Below are 14,806 nucleotides of genomic sequence, written 5' to 3'. Positions count from 1 at the left end.
TGTGGTAGTAAAATTACTCATTAGCTGCAGTAGGTCTCATTATCTTAGGGAAGCACATCAATGATTCATTGCTTAACAGGGTGTTTGGAAATGCCTGGTTATATGCAGAAGGCAGCCTGAACCAATATCCTTGCAGTCCATGAGCACCTGTCTTGGATTGAAGGAATTTTAACTGCCTCTATTTTCTCTTGTAGATACTGGAACTCCCTGAGTAACCTTGTGGCTTCACTCCTGAATTCAGTCCGCTCCATTGCCTCCTTGTTGCTGCTTCTCTTCCTTTTCATTATCATCTTCTCACTCCTGGGGATGCAGCTCTTTGGAGGCAAGTTTAACTTTGATGAGATGCAGACCAGGAGGAGTACATTCGACAACTTCCCTCAGTCCCTCCTCACCGTGTTTCAGGTAGGGGCAAGGGTGGTCCCAATGGGGCCAACACATTGTGTTTACATGGGGTGAGACAGAGAGCAGGTCCTGTCTCTGATCCGAGACTGGACATGAGGCTAACAGGAGCAAGGTGCCAGGCTGTGCCAGCACAGGCATATTCCCTCCCAAAGTGGGGAACCAAAGCTAAAGACCCTGTGTGTAGCAATGCCACCAAGACTCAGCAGGGTAAGGCAAGAGAATGGCCATTGCCATGTCCCAGGGCAACACTTGCATGCCAAAGCCCAACCCTGCAGCTATTCTCCCCCTTCCCACGGTACTGGGAAACAAATATCTGCTCACAGCACCACAGAAGTAATCAAATGGCCTTTAAGCTGACTACATTTTTGGAAACGGTCAACCAAGAGCATCAGGATCATGACTTCATGTGCAAGGTGGAGGGAAGTGGCAGGGAGGGCTGTGTTGAGGGCTGTCTGCAGTGCTGTAGGTTGTGCAGCCTGTCTGAAACGAGAGACATGTGGGAGGGAAATGCCCAAGAGAGGTGGGGAGACTTGAATAGAGTTGTCTGGGAGAGCCGTTTGGCATCAGCCATCATCTTGAAGGGGACACCTGGGGTTTTTTTGTATTTTGAGCACAGGCCCTCTTTGCATTCTCCTTGTTCTGTTTAGTGGTTTTTTTTTAATTTTCTAGATGGACACAGCCAAAGTCTCCAACCATCCGGGGGAAGGGGCTATTCTCTGGGATGTTAGTTATCTTTGTGTTAATGGGGTTTTCAAATTATCTGTGTGGTCTAACACTGTATCCCTTATTGGTGGGAATGTGTCATTTAGATCCTGACTGGGGAGGACTGGAATTCGGTGATGTATGATGGGATCATGGCTTATGGAGGCCCCTCTTTTCCAGGAATGTTGGTCTGTATTTACTTCATCATCCTCTTCATCTGTGGAAACTGTATCCTTTGATGCTACTCTTTTCTCCAAGTGGGGCTGAATTTAAAGCTACCCTTTACTACTTTGTTATGTCAGAAAATAATTAATTTCATACCTTACATTTTTACCTTTTCCCTAGGTCTGAATTTTGGCTTTGCACTGCCAAAAGTTAAACAAGTTTGTTTAATTTTAGCTAGTGCTAAGGCATATAAACATTTGTAAGAGCCGGCTATGTGCCAGTTCCACATGCTAGCTTTTATTTAGTATCTTTACATGTTTAGTGTTTTTATTTTTCATTCCTCTTAATTATCTCATAGGTTTTTTTTTTCCTGCCTTCTCGAGAAACTAATCTCTGTGTGTGCCTACTGTACTTACTGCATATTTTTGCTTTAAGTGCCTTTTCAGTAATATATTCCGTGTGCTTTCATCCAAGCCTTATGTGGAATAAAAATATGTATAATCTACAATATGCTATATACAAATGCTGTAATAGGAGTAACATATGTTTGACATAATTGATTTATATGAGATCATATATTAATTCATGTATAAACTAACAGGAGCCATGTTTCATTTCAGTTACTGCAATCTGTGTGTTCTTCAAACAGAAGATCGTGTGCTCTGTTATCTTCCAGCCTACGCTAGTGTTAAGTAACTTCAGTTCTCTCTGGCTTCAAGGTGAAGTGAGGGCACTGTATATATCCCAGGAGGTACAAAGCACATTGCAAGATTGGCCTGTGAGTGTCTTTTCACAGGAATTTGCATATAACGTAGAGCTATGGTTCTGTTCCATATCTCAGTTTGCTCCAATTTTGTTCATGTTTAGTTTCTGCTTCCCTAATAAATGGGCCTCCTGTGTCAGAGGTGACACTTCTTTCCATACTGATTCTTCTCTAAAGCCACCTTGTAGTGTCAGCCCAGCTCTTCTGGCCTTTCCTCATAATTCAGATCTCTCAAACCCTGTTATTTGACATTTCAGTTGACCTGCATGCCCTCTCTTCAAAGTGAGATGGTGCAATTCCACTTATCTGAAGGTCGAGGTAGGTAGTCTGCCTGACAGCTTAAAAAAACTACAATTTGGATCTCCTTGTGAACTGCAGAGGAAAATGTGAGCCAGCTCTACATGCTGGCTGAATTTGGAGCCATTAGACCTTGGAGCCCAGGGACACGGGTGGATGTATTTCCAGACTGAGCCTTGAACTGGGGTTTACTTAAAAGTTATCATGGTGTGTTAAGACCCACTCTCAAGAAATTTGTAAAAGAAGCTGGTGTTCACAATTATAACACGAGATCCGAACACTGACTGTCAGGACAAGAAAACAGTTGTGATTCCTTGCCCTTCAGCTACATGAGCATGACTGGCCATGCATAGACTCTCTGCGAGGAGATGGCAAAGTTGTCAGCTCAACCCTACAATGCCCTGACTAAATTAATTTCGTTTTGGTTTCCTCAGAAATGCCAATGAGAGTGCTATGCTTGCTGTCCATAAAATCCACTCATGTCTGTGGGAATACCTTTAATGAGGTTGTTCAGCTCAAGTACATAAGCCAAATATGGAAAAAGCCCAGGTGTCTTACGGTATGAGACCCTTGAATATAAGAGTGCTCTAATAAAAGTGGCCTAAGCTGTCAAAGATGCAAAGCATTCAGTGCTCCCCTTATCTTGAGTGTTGCACAAAGCAAGACTCTTTTGGGAAATTGGAAACTAAAATGTAAGCCTGGACTTAAATGCTTTGATTCAGTCATTCTGTTGTGAAATTTTGGAAACCCCACACAGTGTGTTAGCCATTTGGATGGAAGGTGTAATTCTGTGCATGCTGGATGTGCACATCCTGAACATTTGTGTGAAATGGAAGTTTGGAAAATCCAAGAGATCTGATTACAGGTTGCTAAAAATTTTCAATTAAGAAACCGTTGGTATAATGTTGTTCTGCAGTTTTCAAAGCCCATTTTCTTTAAGTAGCACACAAACAGATATCCTGCTGAATGTATTTTTGGCCATTGCTGTGGACAACCTTGCTGATGCTGAGAGTTTAACATCTGCACAGAAAGAGGAGGAAGAGGAAAAAGAAAGGAAAAAGCTAGCTAGGTAAATTCATTTGCATACACCTATCTACAGTCATAGACATTAATTCCTGTGAGTATAAGTACACACAGTATGCACATATATGTATGCAAGTAAGCATGTGTGTATATGTAATAGATATATATAACTTCTCTGTGGCTGTGTATAGATTTTAGATATATGTGATTAACATAATTTTATATGGAATTACGTATATATAAATTTTTATGTAAAAGAATTCAAACTAAAGGAGAAGAAGGTATCATGAGCTGTGAGTCCCCACGGTTGCAATGATGTGAGCAGAGGAAGTCCAGGTGACTGATGAGCTTTCAGGGCATCAGCAGAGAATGAGTGTGAAATGGTGTTAATGTTACAATCCCATTTGAATCTCCCTATTACCTTCTGATTGCTTTGGACCACAAGGCTTATTTTCACACTGTTGTTCCCACCACAAGATTCAGCAGGTCCCTTGTCTTTTGATGCCACATGCTGTTCTTCTCTTGCCAGTTTTTTTAGTGTTTCTGCAGACTGTTAGGAGGCACGAGCTGGGTGTAGAGCTTCTCTGTTGTTCCCAGCTGCCAACAGCAGGGAAGCCTCTCCTTACTGGTTATTTCTATTCACTGTCTTCCAGGCTGCTTGGAGGGGGATCTCTTGTGCAGATCTTTCTGCTTTATCCTGCATGCTAGTCAGCAGGCTTCCCTGTCTCTGGGAGTGCCATGAGGGGCAAAACTTTGTAGGCAACCTAGTGGAAGTCCACAAGATATGGATTGAAAATGATTCATGCCTTCTTCATTGGGTGAACAAAGAAATCTCTACTGACAGATGTAGAATACGCGAGTGCACAAACACACAGGCATATGCTTTCCTCACATGTTCATGCACACTCACACAAACACACGTACAATGCCATTGAGAAAGCTATAAAATAAAAAGATGCTATATAGAACTGGAGCAGAATCTCTGCCTTTGCCTGCAGATGAGGACAAGGTGGAGCCGCTGGTATGTAAGCTGGACTCAGAATGGAGGTGACAGCCAGCTGGTTGTTCTCCTGGTGTGTGCTGTACTACATGAAGTTCCTGAAAGGGAAACAGCTTTTCACCTTTGTAACTCTTTGCTTTTTATTTTGTGAAATTGCTAGGACTGCTAGTCCTGAAAAGAAACAGGAGATAGAAAAAGCAGCTGTGGAGGAGGAGACAAAGGAGGAGAAAATTGAGCTAAAATCAATCACTGCTGATGGAGAGTCCCCGCCTGCTACCAAGGTAAGGTCTGCTGCCAGCCAGCACTCTCTGCAGTGATGGCATGAACAGATTGTGTGTTTCTGAGGGAATGAAAACCCTCTGCCTTGTCTGATAAAAGCTTTTCTCCTTCTCCTTCCATTTCTGTCAGATCAATGTGGATGATTATCAGCCCAATGAAAATGAAGAAAAGAGCCCTTATCCCACAACAGAAGCACCAGGTATATATCTTCTTCCTCTTATCCCTGATTCAACAAAGAGAAGCTCCAATTGCTAATGCACATAAAGCCAAATTGTGGTAGCAGGTATGCTGAACATGTAATGTTTTCATGACGGGACAGGATGATGTGCTTGCCTGGGTTTGCACAGGTGTGGACTTGGTCCTTTGCAGTCCCTATACTGCAAATTAGTCATATTTGATTTGGTTTGCTGTATTTGAAAATACAGAGCCTTACAGAGAACCAAACCAAATCATGTACCAATCTCTGTATATGAAAATAGACATACAACTTTGTTTTCAGTCTACTTTTTTCAGTACTCAGTGGTCAGGGTAGACTCACAAGAAGTACTCATGAAAGGCAAAGTGCCGAATGCCTTTTTGCACTTTGTTTCCTAATCAAAAAAGACAGTGTGACTTTAACATAATTCTAAATGTATAAGAATTGGAAAAAAGCCAAGCTAGAGCATTCGTTAGGCTAGTTTTCAAGTCAGTTGGACCTAATTAACTTCATTCTCAGATACTTAAAAGGTTAGTTGAAGAAATCTCAGAACTTCAAGCAGTTTTTCTTCAAGAGATCCTGAATGGGGGGTGGGGTCGGAGCATAAAAATTGTAAGCTAGTCAGTTAAACTTCCATTCTTGGAAAAGTGCTGGAACAAATGATTAAACAAACTATATGACTACAAGATAAGGAGATGACTAGCAGCCAACACAGATTTGCCAAGAACAAATCACGTCAAACCACCCTTATTTTCTTCTGAAATGGGCTGACAAGACTTGTAGACAGGAGAAAAGATGTAGATGTCATATTCATTAGCTTTGCTAGTGCTTCTGACTGTCTCTTATAATATTCTCATAAAGTGGCTAGAAAAACATGGCCTAGATGATTGGGAGAGAAATTGGTCACTGTTTACGTGGAGAGCAGTGATGGCCCAAGTGAGGCTCTACAACCCAAGGGCCTGTCTCCAGTTCAGTTCATTGTTAATGACCTGAATGAAGGAAGAGGAAATATGCTTATTAAATTTGCAGATGACATGAAGCTAGGAAAGACAGAAAACATGCTGGAGGACAGCATTAGAATTCAAAGAGCTCTCGAGGAACTGGACAAATAGTCTAAATAAAATGGAAAGTGCCAAGCTCTACACATAGACAGGCATAAACAACTCACAAATAAAGGATCTAGGTGGCAGCTAGTTAGGTAACAGTCCTTGAGAAAGGAATCTGAATCTTGTGGTCACAAGCTCAACAGGTGCCAGCAATATTTTGCTGTCTTTCAAAAGGCAAGCAAGTAGTGAGATTTAGAAATAGTGAAATAATAACCCTTCAGTCTAGTTATGGGTTTCTTCTAACTGGCCAGTGAAAGCTAACCAGAGCAAAGCATTTGTTTTATTCTGTTCACCATTGATAAGATCTCAGCTGGGATATCGTATCTCATTTTGGGTGCTCTACTTAGGAGAAATGGGTCTAAATTGGGAGAAGTGAGGAGCATGGTGAAAACAAGACTAGTAGATTGAAAGAATTGTGATTGTTTGAGCAAAGAAAGGCAGGAGAAACATCTTCAAATGCATAAAAGCCTGTTATAGGTAGAAGGGGAATTATCTCCATTATAAAGAAGTAACAGATTTAAGCTTCACACCAGGGGAGAATTTTCTAATGGTGAGGCTAGAAAAGATTGTGAAGGTGGTTGTGGAAGCCCAGCATCACTGAATGTTGTTAAGAACAGGTCAGAAAAATATCTGCCAGAAAAGGTTTAGATATAATAATTAGAAGCTGATCTGGCTTAGCAGAGGGCCTTTTGTGATCTTTCCCTGCTCTGCTTTTCTGTGTTTCTATGATTATGTAACAGACTGTAATAGGTAATAAAACACATTCTCTTCTATTCTGTGATTCCTAATAAATGTCTGATAATAGGTTGATATGAAAAGGTAAAAAAAGGCACAATAGTTTATTTTAAATAGATGGCCAAGGATTTCAAACAAGCAAAAAGGAAAGCTGTTGATTGCATTTGATTTTCAGTACAAAAATCCCCACATTCGCTATACTTGTATTCATCCATATTTATAGCCCATTTATCAGGAATAGAGTGTGGTTCCAACACCATGCAATACTGTTTTAACATTGGCTGGGGCAGATCACTCTGGCTTTAATCTTCCCATCACCTCTATAAGCCCAGGCACTTACTGGACACACATCCCCAGTTGCTAAGGGGTTTGTGGGAGTCTTTAGTTAGAAGCACAAATTAAAACAGCTTGCTACACTTCTTTTTCTGTTTCTCAGCTAGCTTGGATTTGCAGACCATTACATTTTTTTTCAAGTGAAGTTACAGTCACCCGTATATCAAACTTAAGCCTACCGATAATAGAATTTTTTTTAATTACCTTCTATGGATAGCTTAGAAATAGTCCAGAGTGTGAACTATATGACAAAAACTGCATCTAAAATTTGTGTCATGGACACTTTACATGCAGTTGAGCATAGGATCAGAGTGCAGAAAATTAAGCAAAAACACTTTTAACTCCTGGCTTGGGGTGCCAATCCCTGGCTTGGCATAGGTTTGAACAAAACCTAAAATTTGAATGGAGGATCAGGCTTTCTTCAGTCTCCTATTATAAATACAAATGGACAGTATCTTGGTTACTTGCCACTGTATGATGACACTTCTAAACAGGCCTATTTCCTGAATTGTTTATCAGTTCTTTGTGAAGAGTGAAGTTGATCATTAACAGCTCACAAAATTACCTGACCACTTCTTTCAGAGTTCATGGAAGTCAACCATAAGGCTTTGTAAATCCCTTGTTAGATCAGATTTACCATAGTCATCTATTCCCTTCTGCTGTATAAAGCTCAGAAACACCAAGGCCTTCTCAGAGCTGATGCAGCATGTCACATCTGCCTTGTGGAGTCAGTTATGGGGAATAAGGCTCCAAGGCTTTTCCCAGAATTAACAAGCAAGAATTTCCCAATCCTCACATGTACCCCTGTCCAGTTCCCTTGTGACCATCTGACCAGTCCAGAATCCTTCGGCTGATTGCTGATCGATCCAGCTGCAGTACAGGAGATGCTGTGCACCCATATATGGCCCATCTGGGAACACACCTTTTCTCTCCTACTGGCATGTGGATCCGTTTCAGCTGTGATTTGAGTGAAGCATCCTGTTGCTTCTTAGATGCAGTCAGCTAGTTCTACCTATTTTCTGTTTATGATTTAAACTGTTATTGCCTGTTACCTTTCCATGGCTGTATACCATTCCATCCTCTGAAAATATCCTTCACCCTAACCCAGTGTTCAGAAACAATTTTAAAGGGTCTCTTCATTTGTTTTCCCTTTATTCTTTCAACCTATCTTGCACAATCTCCTATTTGTTTCTGCTGCCTCAATCAGTTTTCTCAATAACCTCTTCTGACTCCATTTGCTACACAGTGTTCCTCTTATCCCCCAGAATACTCTGTACTTGCAGCTCATCAGGTCCTCTTTGTTGGAAAGAGAGACTAGTTATTCCAGAGATTTGTGTACACTAGAAGGATTATTATGATGATATGTTTATTATAGGAAGACAGGGAGCTAGTCTTGCAGTCTAGTACAGAAACAGAGAAAGAATTCAGAACATCAGATGATGGTAAAAGCTTGGGATGATTCATGGGATCTTGAAGCAAAGCAATGTCCTTACACAGGAGTTCTGGTCTTTGTACACTAAAAAACCATAATCGTCATCATTGAATTTCTCACTGATGCTGCACTGTATCCTGTGTGTGCTTATGGATTCACAACCAAAGGACATCACCATTCTAATGAAGCATAATTCAAGATGACAGTCCCAGATTTTAATTTCCTTGAACTTTAGTACAGTTGAAACCTAGATCTGAACTTGGCAGCTCTGAGTCATGTTTCTTTATGATTTTGTGGCAAGATTGACTAGAAGGGTCACTTTTTAAACCCAAATATACCTTAGGTATAGAAAACAAAGAACAGGTGTTGGACTGCAGCCTATGTGCTGCCCAGCCCATCTGTGAATACCATATTGACCTTCGCTTCTGTGAATGCTGGCAACTGTGCAACATACTGTTTCTGTAAGCAGGTAAATAGCTCAGGTAGTGACCTGAGCTGAGGCTGTAATCATGTTATTCCTTGTGTATTTGGGCCTCAGTGTTTCCTTTCTTCTGTGCCCTAGACCCTACTATAAATGAAAAATATTTAAAACATAGTCTTTATCCATGTCTGAGGAACTGAACATGTTTTCCAGTCTGAAGGTATGTGGTTGCCAGAATCATTAATATATTTCTTGCTGCATAGCAGACACAAGAAAAAGAGGAGAGGAACGATGTTCTTTATAGTCTTCATGGGGCTGATCTTTCTGCTAAGAGTCCATTTTCCTGAGCTGTTGTTCCATACCCATTTAAAGTGTTCTTTTAAGCATTCCTCTGAGTAAAACAAAAAGAATGATCTAATAGTGAAGGCACAGATCAGGGACTCAGAATGCTACTCTTTTTAAGTAAGAGTCTCAAATATCCCACATGACCATGAGCATCAGTATTCTGGACTGTTAAAGAAGAAAAAGAATTTGCTTACCTCACTCATTGTCAGCCCACTCTGAAACCTGTAGACAAAAGGTGCAAGTGCAAAGTATTGTAATATTATATAAACATAAACATTAACACCAATTTTACAAGTACTATGCACGAAAGTGCTTCTGAAAGAATGTTTGTTTAACTAATAAAGCCTGTAGAAAGAGTATTATAAAGTATATTACAACATATATTTGAACTGTTGAAAAATAGACTGGCTTAAAAAGTACAAGCCCTATGTACCAGCTCAAACATTTATGCAAAGATCTATCAAGTGAATTTGAGTTGAACTCTTGCTACTGGAAGTGTGAAGAAAGAATCCTATTTGCATGTAATAATGTCATGCATTGAAAAGGCCACTTTTCTCCTGTCTCTGACATCTAGATTAGGATCTGTGCTGATTCATCTGTTCTTTCTGATGTGTCCATTATCAGATCAAGTACAGTACCTGACCCTAAAGGAACAGGCTCTTCCTGGAATTTATCTCACTTCATGAACTCAAGATAAACCTTTTAACTAGAGTTTCCTCATTTGCATTGTCTGGAAGATGAATCAGTTGCATATAACCTGTCAGGCTCCTTTCTTAAAATATTTTTTCTTGTCTTGCTGATTAATTGAGAGGATTGGGATCTTTAAAATAGCAAAATCCTATCATGTCATTTACAAAACAGCATCTGACTTCAGCAGGTTGTAGTAGCCCTCAAAGGTGAAAGGTTCACTTTCACATACCACTTAACCCCCATCCCTGCATTTTTTTTCCTTGAGGGTGCTCACTGATCTTCACAGTGCCTGGAGATCTGCTCCATAGGCATCAGGTTTGAGAGTCTCAGCCTTGTTCCCTCCTTTTCAATCTTCCCCTCACTGAATTATGTAAGGGAACAATTTTAAAAATTTCTGATTGATGTAAGTCAAAGCGCCTATGCTCCAAGTTTGCTTCTGGGAATACACACGCTCATCAAGATGCAATCCCAGATGTGGCAGTGGCTCCATGGAGAGCTGTACAAAGAGGAGAAAAACAGATCTTGATAAACTGGAGGAATGGTCTGAAGAAAATAAGATGCAGTTCAATAAGGATGAGTTCGAAGTGCCACTCTTGGGAATAGTTGGCAGCACAAATGTGGAGGGGGAAGTGACAGGCTAGGCAATAATAATCTGTGCTTTGTGCAAATCAGAAACTGATGGCAAATTAATGCCAGAGTGTAATGAAAAGAAGTGCCCATGAAGGCCATTTAATCAGGAAGATAGTATTATACGATATAAGAAGTAATCCAGCTCTCTTCTGCACCAGTAAAACCTCAGCTACAGCTTAATCCTGCAGATGATCTGGAGGAAAGTAGCATGAATGACCAGAGACCTAAGGAACACACCGCTCAGGAATGACTGTTAGTGTTTTGCTCTTGGAACCAGAAATCCTCATAGTGTCATAATGATGGTCCTCAAGTATATAAGCCTTCTGCAAGAGGAAGGGAATTCTTTATTTTCTATGTCTGTGGAAAATAACAGAACAGATAATGGGTTTAGACCACATAAAAAAAAAATCGAATCAGTCATTGGAAGAAGCTTTTTTAGCAAAAAGGACAGTGAAGCATCTGAGGAGACTTGTGAGGATTATGGGTTTACCAGCACAAATGGCTTTACAGAGAGACTAGATCAATGTCTACCAGGGCAAGCACTGGGCAGAGGATGCTGCCTTGGAGAAAGGAAGTAGACAAGGAACTTCAATATTTCATCATCCTATTTCAATAATTCTTAGTTTTAAGCTCCAGTTATGACAGACATAAATGCCCCAGTACTCCAGAATGAGTTGTATTTTTCATTAAAAGACAAAAATTCTTCTTGCAGCAGAGGAAGATGAGGAAGAACCTGAGATGCCTGTCGGCCCTCGGCCTCGACCGATGTCTGAGCTGCACCTCAAGGAAAAGGCTGTACCCATGCCTGATGCCAGTGCTTTTTTCATCTTCAGTCCTAACAACAGGTATTTAAGAGACTGCTTAGCTGGAACAAGCAAGCGGAGAGCAGGTACCCCTTTCACACTGGGCCCTAGAGGTTGTGTGGTGTAGAGCTCCCTTCCAGCAGTTCATACCAGAGACCTCCTTTGCCCAGTCTCTACTTTAAAGGCCCTGGCATGAAATCCTCGTGAAAGCACAACTACAGGGAGACCCCTGATAACATTCAGTGGGAGTTCATGCCACCTGCTAGGCTGATTGAAGACATAAATCATAAAAGCTTCAGAAATAAGGGACTTGGAGACAAGTCAGTAATTGGAATTCCCCAATGTATTCAGGTCCAAATTGCAAGCAAGCCATCATGCAATCAGTCAGGCATGAGGTAGGAGCTTGATGTCCTAATGGCTGGTCAAAATCCACTCCCAGTAGGGAGTTCATGTGTCTCTGCTCATTCCTACACATCAAGAATGAGCATAAAAGAAAAGGGATGAGGAGGATGAGAGTCCATAGCTCTGAGGGGAGGCTGAGGAGAATAATTCTTCTCTTATGCTCTTCCCTTGGGCTCCTGCTATGTGGCTTCATGTTGCCCCACCTACCTTTCCAACATAGATGTGTGAGACCAGTGCTGTGAGTGGAGGGCTGAGCTATGATACAAGGGAATATATCTTTCCAAGGGTGCAGAAATGAGCTCACTGCCCAGTGGTCTGTGCAGTACCACGTATCCCAACGTCTTCCTTGGGGACTTGGCCTCCAAACACAGCCCCAGAGTAAGGCAGGGCTGTAAAAGCACAGCTGAATTCAGAGCCAGTCTTTCCACAGCAGGGCTTGTGTCACTCCTCCTTGGGTATGTGCAACAGGGAGGGACTGATGATGATTGGGACTCATGGACTCTAATGCCAGCTTTGCCACCCACCCACTGTTGCTTGTTGAAGAAGTAAATTAACCTCTGCAATCATCTGTAAAATTGCTATAATAGGGGCTTGGAGGCTTAACAGCCAAAAGTAGAGCTAAATAGATTAATGAAGTGCCTCTAGAATTATGCATAGGACTGTTATGAGTTTTAACTCCTCGTATCCTGATACCAATGTATGGAAGGTGCTGTAATGGTCTTCAGTAAGCATGCTACTCGTTGATGGGAGGCTGCTACTACTTTACCTGCTAGTTTCCCACTAAGAGCACCAAGCACTTTGTATTGGGCTGATGTTTAGCAGACACCTTGCATGGCATGATGTCCTCCCAGAAGCCCTTTGCAAATGCCAGCCTGCCCTATATCCATCTGGCCACGTCTGTGTCTTGTTAGCAAGGTAGATCCCCCATTGCTCCTGCTCAGTGACACTCCAGCCCCAGCTCAGATAGCCAGTGGCCACTCCAAAGCTCATTTCTGCTGCTTTCCCTGTAAATGAATGGGGAATGGTTCTGTGAATGAAAGCAAATTATATAATTTTGGGTTGGCAGGTTTCAGACCGCATCTAAATCACAAAAGGCTCTGTCAGGAGGGTGTGACTGTTCTCCATTCAGACACACCGAGCGCGAGGCCTGCGGGCAGTCGATCACTCCATGTGCAGCGCTGAGTGACGTGGAGAGCCAAGGCTGCCCAGCACCCAGGGGGGCCAAGCACGGCTGCCTGGGCCCCCCCGTTCTCCCTGCCGCTGGGGCAGAGGGAAGCTGCTCTGCAGAGCAATCCTCCGGGGCCAGCCCTGATGGCGAAAGAGGAGGGGGGAATGTTTCCCACATCTTGCTGTTCTCTGAGAGATAAAGTTGTGCCTCTCCTCTCTCTTGCAGGTTTCGTGTCCACTGCCATCGAATCGTTAATGATAACATTTTCACCAACCTGATCCTATTTTTCATCTTGCTCAGCAGCATCTCCCTGGCAGCTGAGGATCCCGTCCGACACCTCTCCTTTAGGAACCAAGTATGCTTCCCATCCTCCTTCCCTCGCTGTGTATTTAAAGTGTGGCACAAGCAGATTGTGAGTTGAAGCCAGGAAATAGAATGCATCAGAAGTTTTGGGAGTGACTCTCCTCACTGATTTGTGCCTTTTGTAGGCTGCGTGTGGAATCATTGGGTTTTGCAGGGAACACGAGTCAGTGCAGAATTTGGCCTCTCATTCATTTCAGAAGCATGTGTCGGGGAAGGAAGGATAGGAGACTGAAGCAGAATTATTGTTCCCTGGGCTTAAGGCATTAGAAATGGGCTGTAGAAACATTGATTTGGATACAGACAACTCTAATTTGGGGGATTTGCAGGTTCCCTTTGGAACATTTGCTTTCCTGCCACATGCTTTCTTTTGAACTGAAAAGTCCAGGGCCTGATTTTCACTTTGTTCACACTGGTGTAAATCAGGAGTAACATTCTTGAGTTTGATGCAGTCACTCTGGGGAAAATTGGTGTCATCAAGATTATAATCGGACTATTTGAACACAAGCTGCAAAGCTATCATTAAATTTGAGATAATCCTCAGAAAATATGCTGTGCTCCTCACCAGCCTAGGGGAAGGAGAGGAAGGCATTCAGCACAGAGATACATCCTCACCTTCTCTCCTGACCGTTATTTTTACCCTTTATAAACATTCAGTTCTCCCTTAAATGTGTCAGTGGTTGTTTTCATTAATTTGGGGTCATTACAGAAATCAAAAGAGTCAGCAGTCACGTGTGAGACTTCTGATCTCTGCTGCCTGCAGTGGCATTTTGGTGCCTTTATTCTGGAAGAGTTTGCTAGGCGTGGCACAATATTTTTTGTTGTTTAATAATAAAACCTTAATTTAACACTCAGTGTTCTACCTCCCTGAAATATCCTGACCTAAGCATGCATTTAAACACGTATGTGCATGCAGAGGTGTTAATGGAGGTTTATTCATGAGTTTATCTCAGAGCTGCTTTGCATTTTGTCCTGAAGGAGGGTACTAAATAATAGTCAAACCTGTGCTACCAATGACCCACTTGTGCACAGCTGAGTGTGCCCACCATACAGGAATAAATGTATGTCAATATGTATTAGTGCTGCAGCATGATGTCAGCTGGCATATGGGCTTCTCACATGCCACAGAAGCTGCTTCAGAATCTGTAGCAGAGAGATTTAAGTGAAAAAAAAAAAGTAGTCAACACTGATTGTCCTGGATAAAAGAGCTGAAGGTTTGGAGCTTGTTGTTCTGTGTATTTGAAGCCACTGATGTTGCATGAAAATCTGTGTTTAATTTTTGCAGGTAACAGATGTTTAAAATGTACTATACAAGGGAACACTGACAGGTGTTTGGGTTGCAAATGTGGTCTGCCTTTACGCTCTGATAGTAGAACAGCAAGACTGTGTTCTGCCCTGTGCCCACACAGAGGCCTGGGAGGGAAAGCCAGCAAGCAAGCTAAAAGTAAACTAGCTGCCTCTACCTTCACTGTGGGACAACATAACCAAGCATTAACCTGTGCACAAGGACTCATGCAGACTAGTGCTGCTGTTGAGACAAACTGTCCCAGAGCA

General features: G+C 42.1%; 1 protein-coding gene across 6 annotated transcripts in view; it reads left to right on the top strand.

Annotated features, from left to right (window-relative positions):
* The window catches only part of CACNA1C (calcium voltage-gated channel subunit alpha1 C), a 498,678-nt gene that overhangs the window by 391,994 nt on the left and 91,878 nt on the right, over positions 1–14,806 (top strand). For all 6 annotated transcript variants that reach the window (XM_042795184.1, XM_032986290.2, XM_032986289.2 and 3 more), the window contains 7 exons: positions 195–402; positions 1,212–1,332; positions 3,284–3,398; positions 4,513–4,633; positions 4,761–4,830; positions 11,232–11,364; positions 13,118–13,247. In XM_042795184.1, the coding sequence (XP_042651118.1) occupies positions 195–402; positions 1,212–1,332; positions 3,284–3,398; positions 4,513–4,633; positions 4,761–4,830; positions 11,232–11,364; positions 13,118–13,247 (898 nt within the window). The remainder of the gene's footprint in view (positions 1–194; positions 403–1,211; positions 1,333–3,283; positions 3,399–4,512; positions 4,634–4,760; positions 4,831–11,231; positions 11,365–13,117; positions 13,248–14,806) is intronic.

This window comes from Tyto alba, unplaced genomic scaffold (assembly GCF_018691265.1).
Source record: "Tyto alba isolate M040663 unplaced genomic scaffold, T.alba_DEE_v4.0 Super-Scaffold_21, whole genome shotgun sequence".
Classification (NCBI taxonomy): Eukaryota; Metazoa; Chordata; class Aves; order Strigiformes; family Tytonidae; genus Tyto; species Tyto alba.
The sequence above is the reverse complement of the archived record's forward strand: the minus strand, read 5'-3'. Positions and strand labels throughout refer to the sequence as shown.